Source organism: Myzus persicae, unplaced genomic scaffold, assembly GCF_001856785.1.
Source record: "Myzus persicae strain clone G006 unplaced genomic scaffold, MPER_G0061.0, whole genome shotgun sequence".
NCBI classification, from domain to species: domain Eukaryota; kingdom Metazoa; phylum Arthropoda; class Insecta; order Hemiptera; family Aphididae; genus Myzus; species Myzus persicae.
In genome coordinates this window covers 1-15615 of record NW_019101675.1, presented here as the reverse complement: position 1 = coordinate 15615, position 15615 = coordinate 1, and the positions used below count along the sequence as shown (strand labels likewise).

Here is a 15615-nt window from a genome sequence, read left to right as displayed (position 1 = left end):
AAAAAAAAAAAAAAAAAAAAATAAAAATAACAAAATATAAATGTATATTATGTAGGTAGGTGGTTGTGTCCTGTTAATAAATATATTCACTGTCACAGTATAAATCCCCCAAGCATGTTCACCCCCTTTTAATCATTAATTATGTATTTGAAAAAAATCATCTGCTAAACAATTTCCAGTAAAACAGAGTGGTCCAAATCTGAAAGTATTCGTCTATACAAATAAGAATCGCCGTAGGATGCTCCTAAACTATTATAAAAAAATTGAAGTACCTACTTACAATTAATATTCCTTAAGTAAACTGAAAAATTAAAAAAAATAAGAATTTGAATAATTTCATTATTAACGGAATATATGGAATCGAGCGAGCTGACGGTGGATCACTCTGTATGTATAGGTAGCTATTGGTACCACGAACGACAGCCGTTTGCTATAGCGTATTAGCGTTTCACCACGAACAACCCTCCACCTCCGCAATGTCACACCTCGCTCACCCCATATGTCATTCTGTTAAAAACTGCCTACCTACCGGTAAACAAAAATAAATATGATGTCGTCTTTTCCACTCAGGTTGGAACAGGTCGGCTTGCCGATCACCCGGCCGCCCGAGCGGTTGGCCCGGTACACGATGGTCAAGCACGTCAAGCGTAAACCCCTCGCCCACGCCGTCCGACTCAAGTTGGTGCACACCAGCCAGAAACGTTACAGGGCCGACGGGCTGAACACGCTCAAGTACGAAGTGTTCCGGGTGGACACCGAGAAGCTGTACACCCGGATACTGGTGGGCGTCGGCGACATGCCCGAATACGTCCGATCGTTCGAGGTCGCACGGCGGACCACCACGGTGCAGAACAAAAGGTGGAAGTGATCGAGCTGTAGTAATAAATGACTGTACTACCTATAGTATATAATATGCCGTAGTACGGGTACATTCATTAATTGGATCGTCAGTAACCCTGTCTAGTCCACGACGCAGTGCGAATATTTTAGTGCAGTTCTTTTTTTTATGACATTTTATCATCGCGGTAAAATAGGGAGGCCATTTTAGTCGTATTATATTGTATTAAATATAAAATCGCACTTAAAAATATTAGCACTACCTCTTGCAGAACTTGGGTTACTATGACTCCGTTTAATTAACACACTTTATATGACCTATTTATACAATATACATGTATGAATATGACCATCTTATACATTTTTTATTTCTGTAATATTGTTACATAGTGTATATGCCATGCCGTGTATAATAATTGTATTATACATTCCTAATATAAATATTAAATATTATATAATACTCAACGACGTGACTGTGTGGGTGGGATCCAGGGGTCCGGTTCCTAGAATTTTTACTATAAGTAGAAACATTTATCAGTAAATATTGCCTCTAATATTGTATCAAGAGTGATTTTGTATTTTTGTTAAAATATTAAAACAATTGTGGCCACCCCCAGCTATTTTTTTCAGTTGAGGTCTTGTTGATCCTTACGTATTGATATGATATCGTTGAGTATGTAGATACCTAGTTATTATATACACAATATATAGCAGGTCCTATCTTAAATATTTTTTTTCATTTTTGTCCTTAAAATAATATGTGTTGATGACTGATACTCTGATGAGAGGATAGTAGAGGTAATTTTTAAGATCCGTGACTGTTTATTATTTAAACATTTTACGATATAATATCATGATCATAGGGCGTGATTACGAGAATGTTGGAATCGATAAGCTTAAAGCTATCTTCTGCCCATTGGTCATATAATTAGTAGTAGGTAATCGTATATTTTCTTATTTCAATTCGTATTATAGTGGCGTAGTTATCGAAAGAAATCTAAATCATACCCGATTGTTATTTTTCAACTTAGCCCACACTATCGTTAAGTCGTGACTTTTGGTATTTAATACTGTCCACTTTGTGTTCCATACTGTTTGTTAGAATAAGGCCTGTTACATATTATTATAGTTGTATAATAATCGGTACTATTGCTATCTATATACTCAACATTATACTTGGTAGTTGGTATTTATAGTAGTTGGGTATACTGGGTAAAGTGTACCTAATTACGGCTATACTTATCTACGTAGTGTACCTAAAAATACTCACTGTTATGCTATTGAAGTGCGTACACATAAAATGTAATGTAATGTTTGTATATATTTATACACTTTACGATTTACATGATATATTTATTATTTATTTTTGTATAGGGTTTTTGTACCTGTTAAAACTCGTATATAACTATTAAATTACATAATATAAAATGTATGTATTTATCACTTATAATCTGTATATATATATTATGTCGTAGGCCATTTGAAAATTTCGATTTTTTAACCTATGCCCATTACGACGTTTGGAATGAATTTGTATTTAGTTTCTGTTTATGTACTGCTGTTATTAAATTACTACTTTTTTGTTTATTCGAATACGTTGTTTTCTCATCGTGGCCATTGAACATTGAACAATAGTAATTTTTACAATAACGCAATTAATGGCTTAAATTGTCCACGTTTTTTCCAAAGACATGTGACGTATATATTATTATTGATTGTTAAATACGCCTATTTTAGATTATAATTATATTCGTTTGAATAATTCGTCCTCCTATTATTATTATTAATTTTTATTTGGATTAAGGGGGCAACGGTTGGTTGGAACACGTTTGTACGTATGCCATGGATGTATTGCTAAAAGCCTGGCTGGTCACACACCCGAATGCTAGATTGAGTGTTCGACCTCGCATCACTAAGCCACCCTCCTATTATTATTTTTTTAATTAATAAATATTATAGTTTGGAAACCGTTGTTGAATTAGCATATAAACAGAATATTATGTTTTTTGAAATTATGTTATTTTTAATATATTATACTGTGTTCTTAAAATGTTGTGTACCTACTTGTTATTTAAACAAACATTGAACAAAAATCGGGAGCAGGGGCGTATGAAAGTGTTTTAATGATTTTTTGTTATTAATGTACGTGTATAGAAACTTGAAAATAACAAAATATGTTGTGATATTAATGTTAGAATAGTATTGACTTACACCTAAATTGGTAAATTATTATATAATAATATAAGTATACCGAGTAAAGTGATCGCACACAGAACAAACATGTATTGGCTAAAATTGGTAACCGTCGACTGGAAACTATCTTGTAAAATATGCGTCTATGCGCGATAAACTGTCACTTAGTTACAATTTTAATTATTATGTGTCATATTATCAGCTCTAATATATAATTTTTATCGTCATAATTACAATTAAACTTTCCACTTATTTGAATTATATTTATACAGAATTACATTTTAATAATCAAACCCCTACATTAAAATAAATTTATTCATAATATTATCTTTCAATTGGTTAAAATATTTTTTAAGATGCTCTGTCCATATTATATACGTTCATCTACTATCTATACGTATTTTGAGAGTGATAAGTCATACCCTAACCTAACTATTTAAAATAGAATCTACTCACCTAAAATGAATGGTGGACAATTTCCCCCCATACATCCCTCCGATTGTTTTTGGCGTAGTAGGACATCTCCCCAATATATTTTCGATGCGGACATTCCCCCTCCATTTTTTTTTAAGTTTTCTATTTAATAATATAATATTATTTATTTTTAATAAGAAATTATTATTTTTTTTCCATGAATATAATCAATTATACTATAATTTCCTATTATAGTAGATGTATATTTTTGATCAATTCAACTACTTGAAACAATAATAAAATAATAGTAATATATTTAAAAGATTGTCTAATTGAAAAGTAATAGTAATAGCATACTGTATTATTAGCTATAAACATTGAATTTATAAATTATTAAAAATTAAAACCAGTAAGGATTTTTTTAATAAAAAAACATAAATATGAACGAAGATTACGAAATATGTGCTTAGATATAGTAAAAGAATCAGAAATTAAATGTTTTTTACAAAATATATTATTTTTATGTCGACATTCTTAGACTATATTTTATTAATATTTGTTATTAGCTATTAATTATATTTTATGTAAATACCTACATAAAATTACATTTATAATTATAATTTATTATTTTTACGAAAAAAAATAATTTTTAAAAAGTGGGGGGAAAATGTCCGCATTGAAATATTTTTCGGGGGGAAAATGTCCTACTACGCCAAAAAAAGTCTGTGGGAAAATGTCCGGGGGGAAATTGTCCGGTTGCTCCTAAAATATAGTGGCTAGTTTAAGAGCACGTTTCAAATCCCGATACTACGATATAACTATTATATGGTTTAAAATAATTTAAACAAACATACTTGAAATTAGAGTTTCCGTAATTTTCAATCAACGGACTTAATTCTTTGGCGGAAGAACAATAATACTGTATACATTTTACTTTAATTTTAATTTTTGGGTTGTAACGTTCGTTACCTGTATAATACTATAATGTATATACATATAGGTAGTAGGTACTGCACATGCGGCGATAATGGTATAATATAATGACAATTACGTATGTCGGACATACACCATAGAGTGCACTGTATGAATACACTGAATGATATTATACTATATAGGTATAGGTACTTTTCTGCTAAACCCATTCATGTTCATAATGCTTTTTACTATCTGAATTCCTATGGCCGTCAGTCTCAACGGTCGCACCTCCCTATTACCAGGTATTGTCCGAGTTGCGGTCGCAATAGACGAATTGCGGTCTTAATAATATTGAAGGTAAAATTAACGTCTTAATTGCTGTCAGTATCCGGTTAACGATTAATGGTTACACTACGTTTTTGGATTGACTTTTCTCCCTCCAGATGAAGTGGGATATGTGTTTGTAGATTTAATCGCCAAACAACCTATAGATTCAAGAGTTACTGATTTTAGTGACTATTTTAGTCGATAATTATATTGGGAATGATGCTACTTTTCTAACCACACTCTGGGCAGCTTTGAACAATGATTTTTGGAGAACGAATAATGGAAGTGAAGCGTTCAATTCTAAATTCAAAACTGAGAACCGATCGCCACATCCCAACATATTTGAATTTTTGAAATGTGTCAAAAATATTCACATTGATACATATTCAAAAATCAATTCAGTAGATTTGGAAACTAATAAAAAAAGCGAGAGCATAAATCAGAAATTTACTAAAAATAAAATACAACAGTATTTGAAAAAACAAATTGACTAGCTGACATTTGTGAAATGTGTATCATACAAATATGAACCGGTTTAATATTACAAATGTAAATATATAAATATTTTAAAACATAATAATTAATAATCATATTTTTTTACCGTAACTAGGATTTTTACCTATTTTGATATTTTACCTGTTTTGATCCCGACCGCAACTCGGATTTTTTTTTTACCTGTTATAATCTCGACCGCAACTCGGTATCAACCTATTACCATAATACTGTTAATCACATCGACACCTACCCTCACAGGGTCATCAGTTCTGGAATAGAATATTCAAATTGATGTCGCGAATGGATCTTCGAACTCGATCAATCAATTGAGAGACGCGTTGACATGTTCGAAAAACGTTGAGCTGTATATTTTTAATACTATACCTATATTGTTGTCGTAACCCTTCAGGAGGTTACTTACTGCATACTTCAGAACGTCTGAAGTAGAAAGTTAGAAAACTTTTCAAACGCTTAGCCTTAGCCCAACTAGTGACGGTCGCGATTTATTCGTATTTTGAATCAATTTTAACATCTTATTTGTGTGTTGTAAAACGTTTTTTAAAAATTAAAAATCATCTCGTCAGTTCTAAATGTACTAGAGCCCTATGTATTGTTTTTCGCATTAAAAGCCTTAAGTTCTAAAACTAAATACGAAATGGAATCAATTCAATTTATTGAAATCGCGTAAACAAAGCTTTTTCATAATATTATTATAAAGGTAATCCAGAATGATAAAATATCGAACGCCATCGAGGAATTTGTATAGGTTCTTGTCTTATCCACACAACCCAAACTGTTAGCGTGGTATACTATTATTGTATGTAACGATTTAACGCAATACGAATAATATATTATTATAATATACTTTGAATATCTGAATATGTACTCGAATTTCGTTCTGTTGTCTGGACGACGACTCGCCGCAGTTCTCGATACGATACCACTGTTTTATTCCAACTATATATACCGGGTGATTCTTTTAACTTAAGACACTCACTATTCGAAAAGTAAGAGTGATTTTGAAAATGTTACATGGTTCCAATCCTGAAAGTTTTTTAATTTTTATGTTTTTTAAAATACAACTTATAGTTTTAATTTCGGCTTCGAAAATAAAATATTTTTCTGAGTATTTCAATAAATAGAAATCGAATTTAGAATGAATGGTTTTTGAGTTATAAGTACGTTTTATGAGCGGAGTAAAAGACCAATATTTTGAGGGAGAATTCCTACTCCACTCCGCTAATATAAGCTTTAAATACTTAAACTTAAATTATAAATGGATGTTGGTATTCAAAAAAGTAAAAAACCTGTAACATTTTGAGGGTAAAAAAATATTAATTTTGTAAAATGTTGTTTTTTAACGTTTAGACCGTGTACATTTTTTTTTCTAAACATTTATACTTTTTGAAATAATGAGTCATGAGTGTTCAATGATCAGATTGGAATCACCCTGTAGAGTACGAACCGTAGTAATAGGTTGCACGTAAACCGCCGTGATGTGTGTAATTTTTCTCAGTGTATTTTTTTTTTCATTTCGTTTGTTTGTATATCTTTTCGACTGCTGGCGGTAGACAAATACACGCTGAAGGACATGAAATGTTGTCGGAGAGCCTCTATCCGTTGATTTTCCCGAGCGACTTTGGCGATGGATTTCGATTGCCTCGTTACGCCGTATCGTTTGTTACTGACAATCGCTTGAATGTGATTTATTATACGGAGACGGTATAAGTTTAAAATTTGTTTGTGCACATCGTATTATCGTGTAAAGTAACGTGTAAATGGTAAATGTATATTGCACAGAGTGATGCACCCGCGGCATTATTCACCCCCATTTTTGCCTTTGATATCGAATTTATTTAAACTTGGCTTTTTGCGCAGGAATTTTCAACTATACTTAAGGACCATAATTCATTGTACTTAGACTTCTACTTTCTTATTATACTTAGCTTAAAATATATCTATACTATTATTTCAGATGTGTTATGTGCAGGCAACGCAGGGTGCTTCATTCAAATGAATACCAACTTTTTGTTATTCGCAATTTTGAAAGTGATGATTTTTTTTGAAAATGTCAATGTTTCGATATTCAACGAAAAGTTTCCGAGTTACCTATTAAAGCTTGAACTTATTCAACACAGAGAACCAAGGATAAACTATTCTCATTAATACGGTTATCGTTTGAAAAAATGATCTATGCATCGCCACAGCTAGGATATACCTACTACTTAAAATAGTATATGAAAAATTTAACTTCTAAGTACCTATTTGAAAATGTAGTTTTTATTAAGAATTTCTCAAAAATTCAAAAAATTTGAAGTTCATTAAAATATTATTAAAGGAAAAATGAGCACATTGTATAAAAACTGATTTTCTGCCGCCACTCGTGCCGATTGATTTGACGAACATTCGTATTTCGTGTTATACCTATATTCAGTATAATATTCGTAAATCATACAATACGTATACTTATAAAATATCGATGGGGAAAAAATGCAAATTGCCTAAATGGTGTACTCAAAGTGAATATTATATATTATTATATAATTAAATTACCGATATGCACATACCCTGTAGTCGCAGTTTATACGACGCTGTCCGTCGTAATAATTAAACGATTATGCGACTTGCGCGTGTATACAGCTAATTAATGGATCAATTAGCCACGTATTATTACGCTCCAATCAAATTAATCTTCCGTGCAATAATATTTGAGTGACGGCCAACGGGTAACAGTTAGATCAATAGGGCCTGGTAGAGTCTATGTGGTTGTTGGTTGTTCTGATATCGTATGATGTTATTATAATTTATATTATATTATATTATATTAATAACCTTACCTTCTCGAAATCGTAAACTTCTAATGATCTAACTTCTGGAGTAAAAATATATTAAAAAATAATTTTTTTAAATAAGTATACAAAATACAATTTAAAAAAAAAATGTAGATGTATTTATACGTAAATAAAGAGTAATATAATATTGGTGAAAATGTGAAATAGATAAGATACAGTTGGAGATGATCAACATGGCTCTCAACTTGTTCAAATGAGCTAACGATTTAAAAATATTGATAGTTAATATATTTTAAATTTTAATATAAAAAAACTACGTTAATTTAAACAGTGAGTGTAGTATAATATATCAACACAAAAAAATATTTAGAACGGAAATTTCGGATCTCTAGATAAAATAACTGTTGAATAAATATCCTATAATTTATAAATATACTCAAAATATTTGGGTAGAAGTCAATTGCGTACGATTTACCTTTAAGAGAACACGATTGAGTATATTATATTTGTAATTATATTGTGTTAGAAATTAAAATCATTGATAAGATTCGTCATACGCTATACCCACATGTGTTGTCTCTGTCTTCACAACGCACAATATTGCAAATTTTAAGAACACAATAATAGTTTTAATTTGTTATTTTTAAAAATTAGAGTGAATTGACCTATTATAAAATTTAAAGATACGATAATTATCTAGATCTTAAGGCACCTCCTAGGCTTTCGATGATACTTGAATTATTGAGTGATTTGTAAGCATTTTAAAACTGTATATTTTTTATACATTTAAGAAAGACTATCATAACTTAATTCAAAATTAACAGTGATTATATAGATACTTAAAAATAATTTCAAAATAGTTGTTATGGGTGTTGGGTGTATGTTATTCATTTCAAAGTCGTATGAATAGCTTTATAAAAGTCGTATTTTTACTTACCAGTTATTATATATAAATATATATTATGAAAACATTTAAAGTGTCTATTCAACATTGAGTTTGTGATGCTATTCCAAATAATTAAAAAAAATGAGGGATAAGGCATAAGGCATAGGAATTTATTTTATTTATTTAATGCTACTCTAAAATCCCAAACCTCGGAGTGTATAATGTCGGTGGCGGGTTAATGTAATCCGAAGAAGCAACTTAAGTATGCAGTCTTGGCTTAAAATGGCTTATTTTATTCATTCAATTATTCGCGAATACATAAAATATCTTAAAAATGTTTACATACGATCAACCAAAATTATTTTTGTAATTATTTAAATTGTTTTCATTTTGAAGGTACAACCGATGTTTGAGATTGATGTTGTCTTAAATAATCTGTCATATGTTCTTTGAATTCTCCACGATTCACCTTATAAATAAATATTGTCATTAAATATCGAGGAAAAACGTTAGAACACTCAGGACCGTTTATTATTATATGGACAACATATTTTAGTTTATTATAGCCATTTGTATAATGATAGGTGATAAAAATAACTAAACTTTTTCTGGAGTAGTTATTATTATGTTCCTATAAGTTTCACATTTTAGATTTTGAGCAGTATTATTAATTATTATAATGTAGCAATACAAATGTATTGGTTTAATAATGACTGATGATGTATTAATGGTGTGTGTGTGTGTTTATAGTTTAGAAATAATTGTAGGTGGCAGGTACTGGGACTTGTATTGTTAAATAGTATTAAGAACCTACATAAGAGTTCATTAATAAAAATGTGCTATAAGTAGCTTAAAAAAGTATCTATTAACTAGTATAAATATTATTTGCACATGTGTTATATTTGATGAACAATAAATAACAACCAACGAATAATTTAATGACTCTATTAAATACGATAATTGAGATAACCATGGAGTTAGCCCTTCAACTATGTTCAACTATTTCATTGAGTATTGACGATAAGTCAATTTATCTAATAAGTAATATCAATACATTACACAACAAGAGAAACATAAAATAAAATATATGTAATCTTTTATGAAAAAGTTTGACGAAAAAATATTTTAATATTATAACATTATGTTAAACGTCTTGCATTCTTTCTTGGCCTAAGAATATTCAATGGGGGGGGGGGGGGGGGTTGAAATTATACCCTTTCACCCCACAAAAATCTCAGGGGGCAAGTGCCACCTCCCTTGCCCCAGAAATTAAATTAAACCCATTGCCTTTGACAAAATAATATTGTATTAAGTCATTATTTAGAAATTATAATCAACGATATACTGGCATAATAATATATTGTTCTATAATTTCACACCATGTTATATTATAGTTATTTAGAACTTCTCAGTGCTAACATATCTCCGTGTGCCGTCAATGGTAAATAAGATACATATTCATCAGCTATAATATTGTAGTATCACGTGACCGATTTCATTACTATGCGTAGTTTAAACTACCTACATATTCGATTAGCTGTTAGTTTGTATGTATTTACTACAATAATACAACGAAAACTAAATCATTCGCTTGTATAGTTGTATAGTATAAAAAATACGAGCTGCAGTACTTTATCTCGATGGAAATCGTTTTTATTTTTCCACTTTGGTCCACTCAGTATTTTACTTCTCCAAATACGCATAAATAAATGGTAGGTACCTACACTGTGCGCATATACTTAGGTACCTATATAAAATTATAACAATTATATAAAACATGTTCTAATAGTCCCATACTCCCATGCCAGTGTACCATGAGGTATTTCAGTCTCAGTCGCTGAATACATTATTACCCATCTGAATAGGTAATTTTGTACTCAATTTTTATGTGATTATAGTTCTTTCAAAAATCAAAAAAAAAAAAATATCCGCTTGACAGGTTTTGAAAGTCAAATCGCAGCGTGATTTTTTTTTTGAAAGTCATGCCATTTTTTTTTAACAGACTGCTGTCGAGAAAACAACATTTAAATACATTGATTTTTCACGGAAATTCTAAAAGTTATACGGGACCTTTGCGACACACTATATGTATATGTTTAAACGACTCGAGTTATAGTTGTATATATATACGTACTACATTGCTCTCCTACACCCTTCGCTGAGCAGCGGACCCTGGGTTCACGGTTTTAGTCAACTTCCCCTATTCAACTGTCCTTTTTAAAATAAATGAGGTTCGTTTTCTTGGACCGACGACAATTCTTCGCCCACGCTACAGCTAGTCATAGAGTGTAATTAGTGCCACCCTTATTTCCCGGTTTTCTAATATTCCGTGCGTTTTCGCAATACCCGCATTTATACAATTTATGTAGGCAGCTGGTATAAAATAATATGTTCACGTGTTACGTTCATGAGACAGACTTCGTTTTAAATTTAAAACATTTCGATTGTATTATATAATATCGTTTAATAATATTTTTAAGCGATATAATATGTAGGTAGGTAAACACTTTAAAATAAGGAACGGCAATACTGTTGTAGTCAAAAAATTGTTTTAAAATTATATTGCGGAGAATATTATGACATAATATGAAACAACGAGCAAACGACAAATTTGAAAAACGTGTGTGCTTAATTTTCCCGAAAAAATGTACGGAATATAGTTGAACTAAAAATCGTAATTTTTGCAATAGTCACTGCTTAGTTTAGGAATGTCAATTTCAAAGTATCAGCTGATCCAAATATACTGAACAGTTTACTATGCGTACATAAAAATGTATTAAATGTATTTATTAATTTAAGGTAGAAAAGCCTATATTATAACATTATTCGGATATACAGCAAAGGTATACGCCCAAATGTACAGAAAACAAATTATGTACGTCAATAACAATTAAAAAATACTTCTTGTAAGTAAACTATTCACTGGTATTGAATTTCGTATAGCTCACTGTCTCTATACGCTTGGGCTGTTTAAATTAAATTTGCTCTAAAAACCTTCCCCCGGTTTGGTCGCGATGTTACATTTAATGGGTTACTTACTTTAAATTCAAGCCGTTGCCAGGCACCATATAATTTAAATTTCTATTAAAATATACCTATTATGTTATTATATAATATATGCATACCGCAGTTGTATTTTCTAGTATCTAATAATATATTATACGAGTATTATAGGTATATGCGGTAGGTAACCTACTGAATTCTCACGATTTTTTAAGACTTAATTTAACACATATTTTATAATTAAAACATTATGTACTAATACTATTTATTTTCCATTTTTACTCCGGTTTCTAGCCACATAATATTGTAGTAGGTACATACTATATTGTGTATACGAGTAGTTTTAATTCTGAAATTTCTAAGTTCTCAATCTGCTTCACTAATTTAGTTATATATGTGTAATACACTTAATACGGTTATATTATGTATACATATTATATATATATATATATAGGTACACACTTTATGTACACGCCGACGGTTTACCATAGCTTAGCTAATTATAATATATTGTGTTCGTATATCTATAGAATATCGTAACAATACTGTTAGTCGACATTGACGTAGGTGAAGGTAAAAGCTGTTCAGTCAACTAATGAGCGGAAATGTGAAACACACATGAAAACTATTAATCAATAATTCCAAGATTATCAATACAAAGAAAGGATATAATATTACGTTGTATATTATAGTGTATTATTGTGTTAAATAAGAGCTTGAGAAAACGAGAACTGCCCTTGAAAATATGTTATTGCCGGGTGTAGTAAGTACAACTGTGAGTATATTTTCTTCGTTACTAACCAAAAATTGAAAACTGAAAAAATATCAAAATGTAGGTACTACCTAGTATCTGGATTATCAAACTATTTACAATTTAATACATTTATTTGAATACAGAAATATATATTTATGTGGATCAAATTCATACTGTAAAATTCATTATAATGTAAATACTCGTGATATAAACAGTGCCGAGTGTACCTGATATTTTATTTCCTATGATAAAATACGTAATATATATTTTTTATTTTTATTTTTTTAAACATTTATTAGAATATATACAATCTGTAACATTTTCGCAATGAGCACGTGCGTGTAATATAATGTTGGCTGTGAATGGTCTAGGGGAGTAGCTACCAAGCAGTAACACTCGAAAAGCATCCCCTAGGAAGCAATCGAAACGGAAACGATCAAAATTCCGGGAGTAAATTTAGAGAAAATATTAGAGGTTAGGCAGACGTTCGATCGGTTATTGCCTGTCGCGCAAACGTGGTCCCTGAAACTGTTTGACGACATGTTGGAGACGGTCAAAATGGTGTACGTGACGTTTATGGTCATTCGTCGTTCGATATTCAGCCAAGACAGTTGGAAAAACACAATAAACTCAGCCTTATCCAAACTGTCGAAGAAATTGATTTTAATCCAGACCAGAGTCGACGACAACGACGGCGTAACGTCCATAGATTTATCGTTGTTTCCGACCGTTCTGAGTTCATCCTCGCCACCAGTGAGCGAAGGCCCGACGGGATATTTTGCCAGGTTCACTGCGGCTGTAAAACAGATGGCAGTGCGATTGCTTGGCATTCGAGCTTAAGTAAGTGGATCATGATTATTTTTATACTTTATTTAATTTACCCATTTAATAAAAATAAAACCAACAATCATTTAGTATACCTACTATAGGTAAGTTGAATATAACTAAAATAAAATAATTATTTTTGTATTCTTAAATAATTCAATTTGATTTTGGATATTTTATTAAATTCCCATAGTGTTTTAAGTCATTATTATTATTTTTTTTTTGTTACAAAACTGGTGGAAAAAGTCCACGAACTAGTAGTACTGTGGTAAAAAATATGTATATATTATTATTATTATGTATTAAAATACATTTAAAACAGCGATAAGACACCTAAGTATACAACTATCAATATTATTTTTGATCATTTATTTATGACATTCTTTATGTATTTATATTTTTTATAGCATAATATAATCGTATGTATTATGATTATTTTTTTTCTATACTATTATTTACAATATAATTTACCACACCTGTATTACTGCACTTACTATAATGCACTTTCCGATAATTTTAAAAATATTGATTTTATTTAATTAAAGTACGTCAGTATTAATGACTTATAAGTTTATAACAGCAACAATATGCCAGGGTCTACACAGAGATATCAAAATTAATTAAAACAAAACAATTTAGAAAGTCCTGTCTGTGGTGATAGAAAGTTGAGTTTTTGTTTTATTTACTATTTTACTATGTCTGGACACGACATAATACATGAAACATATTATTATTTCATCGTTATTATTTTATTATTGTATGTAATATGTAATTTTATTTTTTAATTTCGGAGAACTATTTAGGGATAACGTGAACAAGGATAAATTTTGGTTAGTGATATTACCGGTCTAGCACGGCGATCTGTGTTACAGCCACATCCCACAATGAATCCGCACATACTGGACAAAGTCGGAAAACCTGGAAATAATAATAAACCTATAGACCTAGCTTGTTGTGGTTGACTTAAATCTCTAGACGAAAATCAATTATTTCGACATTCTGGATACCACTGCAGGTTTATTGTATTTTTCAAATTGTCCTTGTTGAATATCTCACAACGAATGACCCTACCTATATAAATAACACGTACACAATTTTAATTGTCTCCAACATAATAATATCATCAAACAGTTTTAGGTACAACGTTTAGATCACATGCAAAACCGATCAAACCTATGGCCAACTTCTTATATGTTTTCTACATTTACGTCCGGAAATATGTTTATTTCCGGTCGCATTTGGGATTAGGGATGTAATAGTATATGTATCGTTCGCGCCGGTTTCATTGTCAACTTTCTGCAATGTAAATCAATGTCCGCCAAATTTCCCACAGTGTCTCTTGATACATATTATTGGACGCTTTCTCTGTAATTAATTGTATTTAATAGCTATTTCTTTACGTCATTAAAAACGTTACCTACTCTCGATTTCGTCTTCGTAGTGAGGTACCGTGGTCTATAGGTACTCACCACGAGTAGATTTTTGTAGCCATGAGATCGCGTTATTGAGTTCGACTTGTTCAAACTGATATATTATGCGTTTTGCTGATTTTTTGTTTTAGTAGTTGGGTTCCCGTCAATCATTAATGGAAAATGATCAACGTTTTTTCGGGTGGTATACATTCCAAATTACTTCCAGTATGCAGGTCTCACCCGATTCGATTTTTATTACATTTTCTGGTTCAATTCTGGTAAAAAATAAATGAATAATTGTATCTTTTTTTTTAATTATATAAGTCCCCCCCCCCAAAATTAATAGTTGTGGAATTTTATTTATGTTAATCATCGATGACTACAATAACTGGTCGGTGACAATTTGTTTATGCCCCCCCCCCCCCGTTTGAATATTTTTTTGTTACGTGCCCGTATGTTGTAGTGATAAATAATTGTAATTCATCACTACAACATTTCTATTAATTTTGGGGGGGGGGACTTATATAATTAAAAAAAAAGATACAATTATTCATTTATTTTTTATATTGTGTACATAAACAACTAGCCTAAATTATAATGGCGGTGAAACGAAATTTTAAGTTTTGAACATTGAACCAGAAAATGTAATAAAAATCGAATCGGGTGAGACCTGCATACTGGAAGTAATTTGGAATGTATACCACCCGAAAAAACGTTGATCATTTTCCATTAATGATTGACGGGAACCCAACTACTAAAACA

The 15615-nt window shown here is 30.7% G+C and overlaps 2 protein-coding genes across 2 annotated transcripts in view; both read left to right on the top strand.

Annotated features, from left to right (window-relative positions):
* LOC111030108 (beta-1,4-N-acetylgalactosaminyltransferase bre-4-like) overlaps window positions 1-2890 on the top strand; it is an 11546-nt gene extending 8656 nt beyond the window's left edge. Inside the window, exon 7 of the mRNA XM_022309467.1 lies at window positions 571-2890. Coding sequence (XP_022165159.1) covers window positions 571-868 — 298 coding nt within the window. The 3' untranslated portion in view covers window positions 869-2890. The remainder of the gene's footprint in view (window positions 1-570) is intronic.
* Window positions 2891-9568: 6678 nt separating this feature from the next.
* On the top strand, window positions 9569-13456 carry LOC111030102. Its single transcript, XM_022309452.1, has 2 exons — window positions 9569-9589; window positions 13031-13456. The coding sequence occupies exons 1-2, from the start codon at window positions 9569-9571 to the stop codon at window positions 13454-13456; spliced, it is 447 nt and encodes a 148-aa protein (XP_022165144.1).
* The last annotated feature ends 2159 nt before the right edge of the window (window positions 13457-15615 follow it).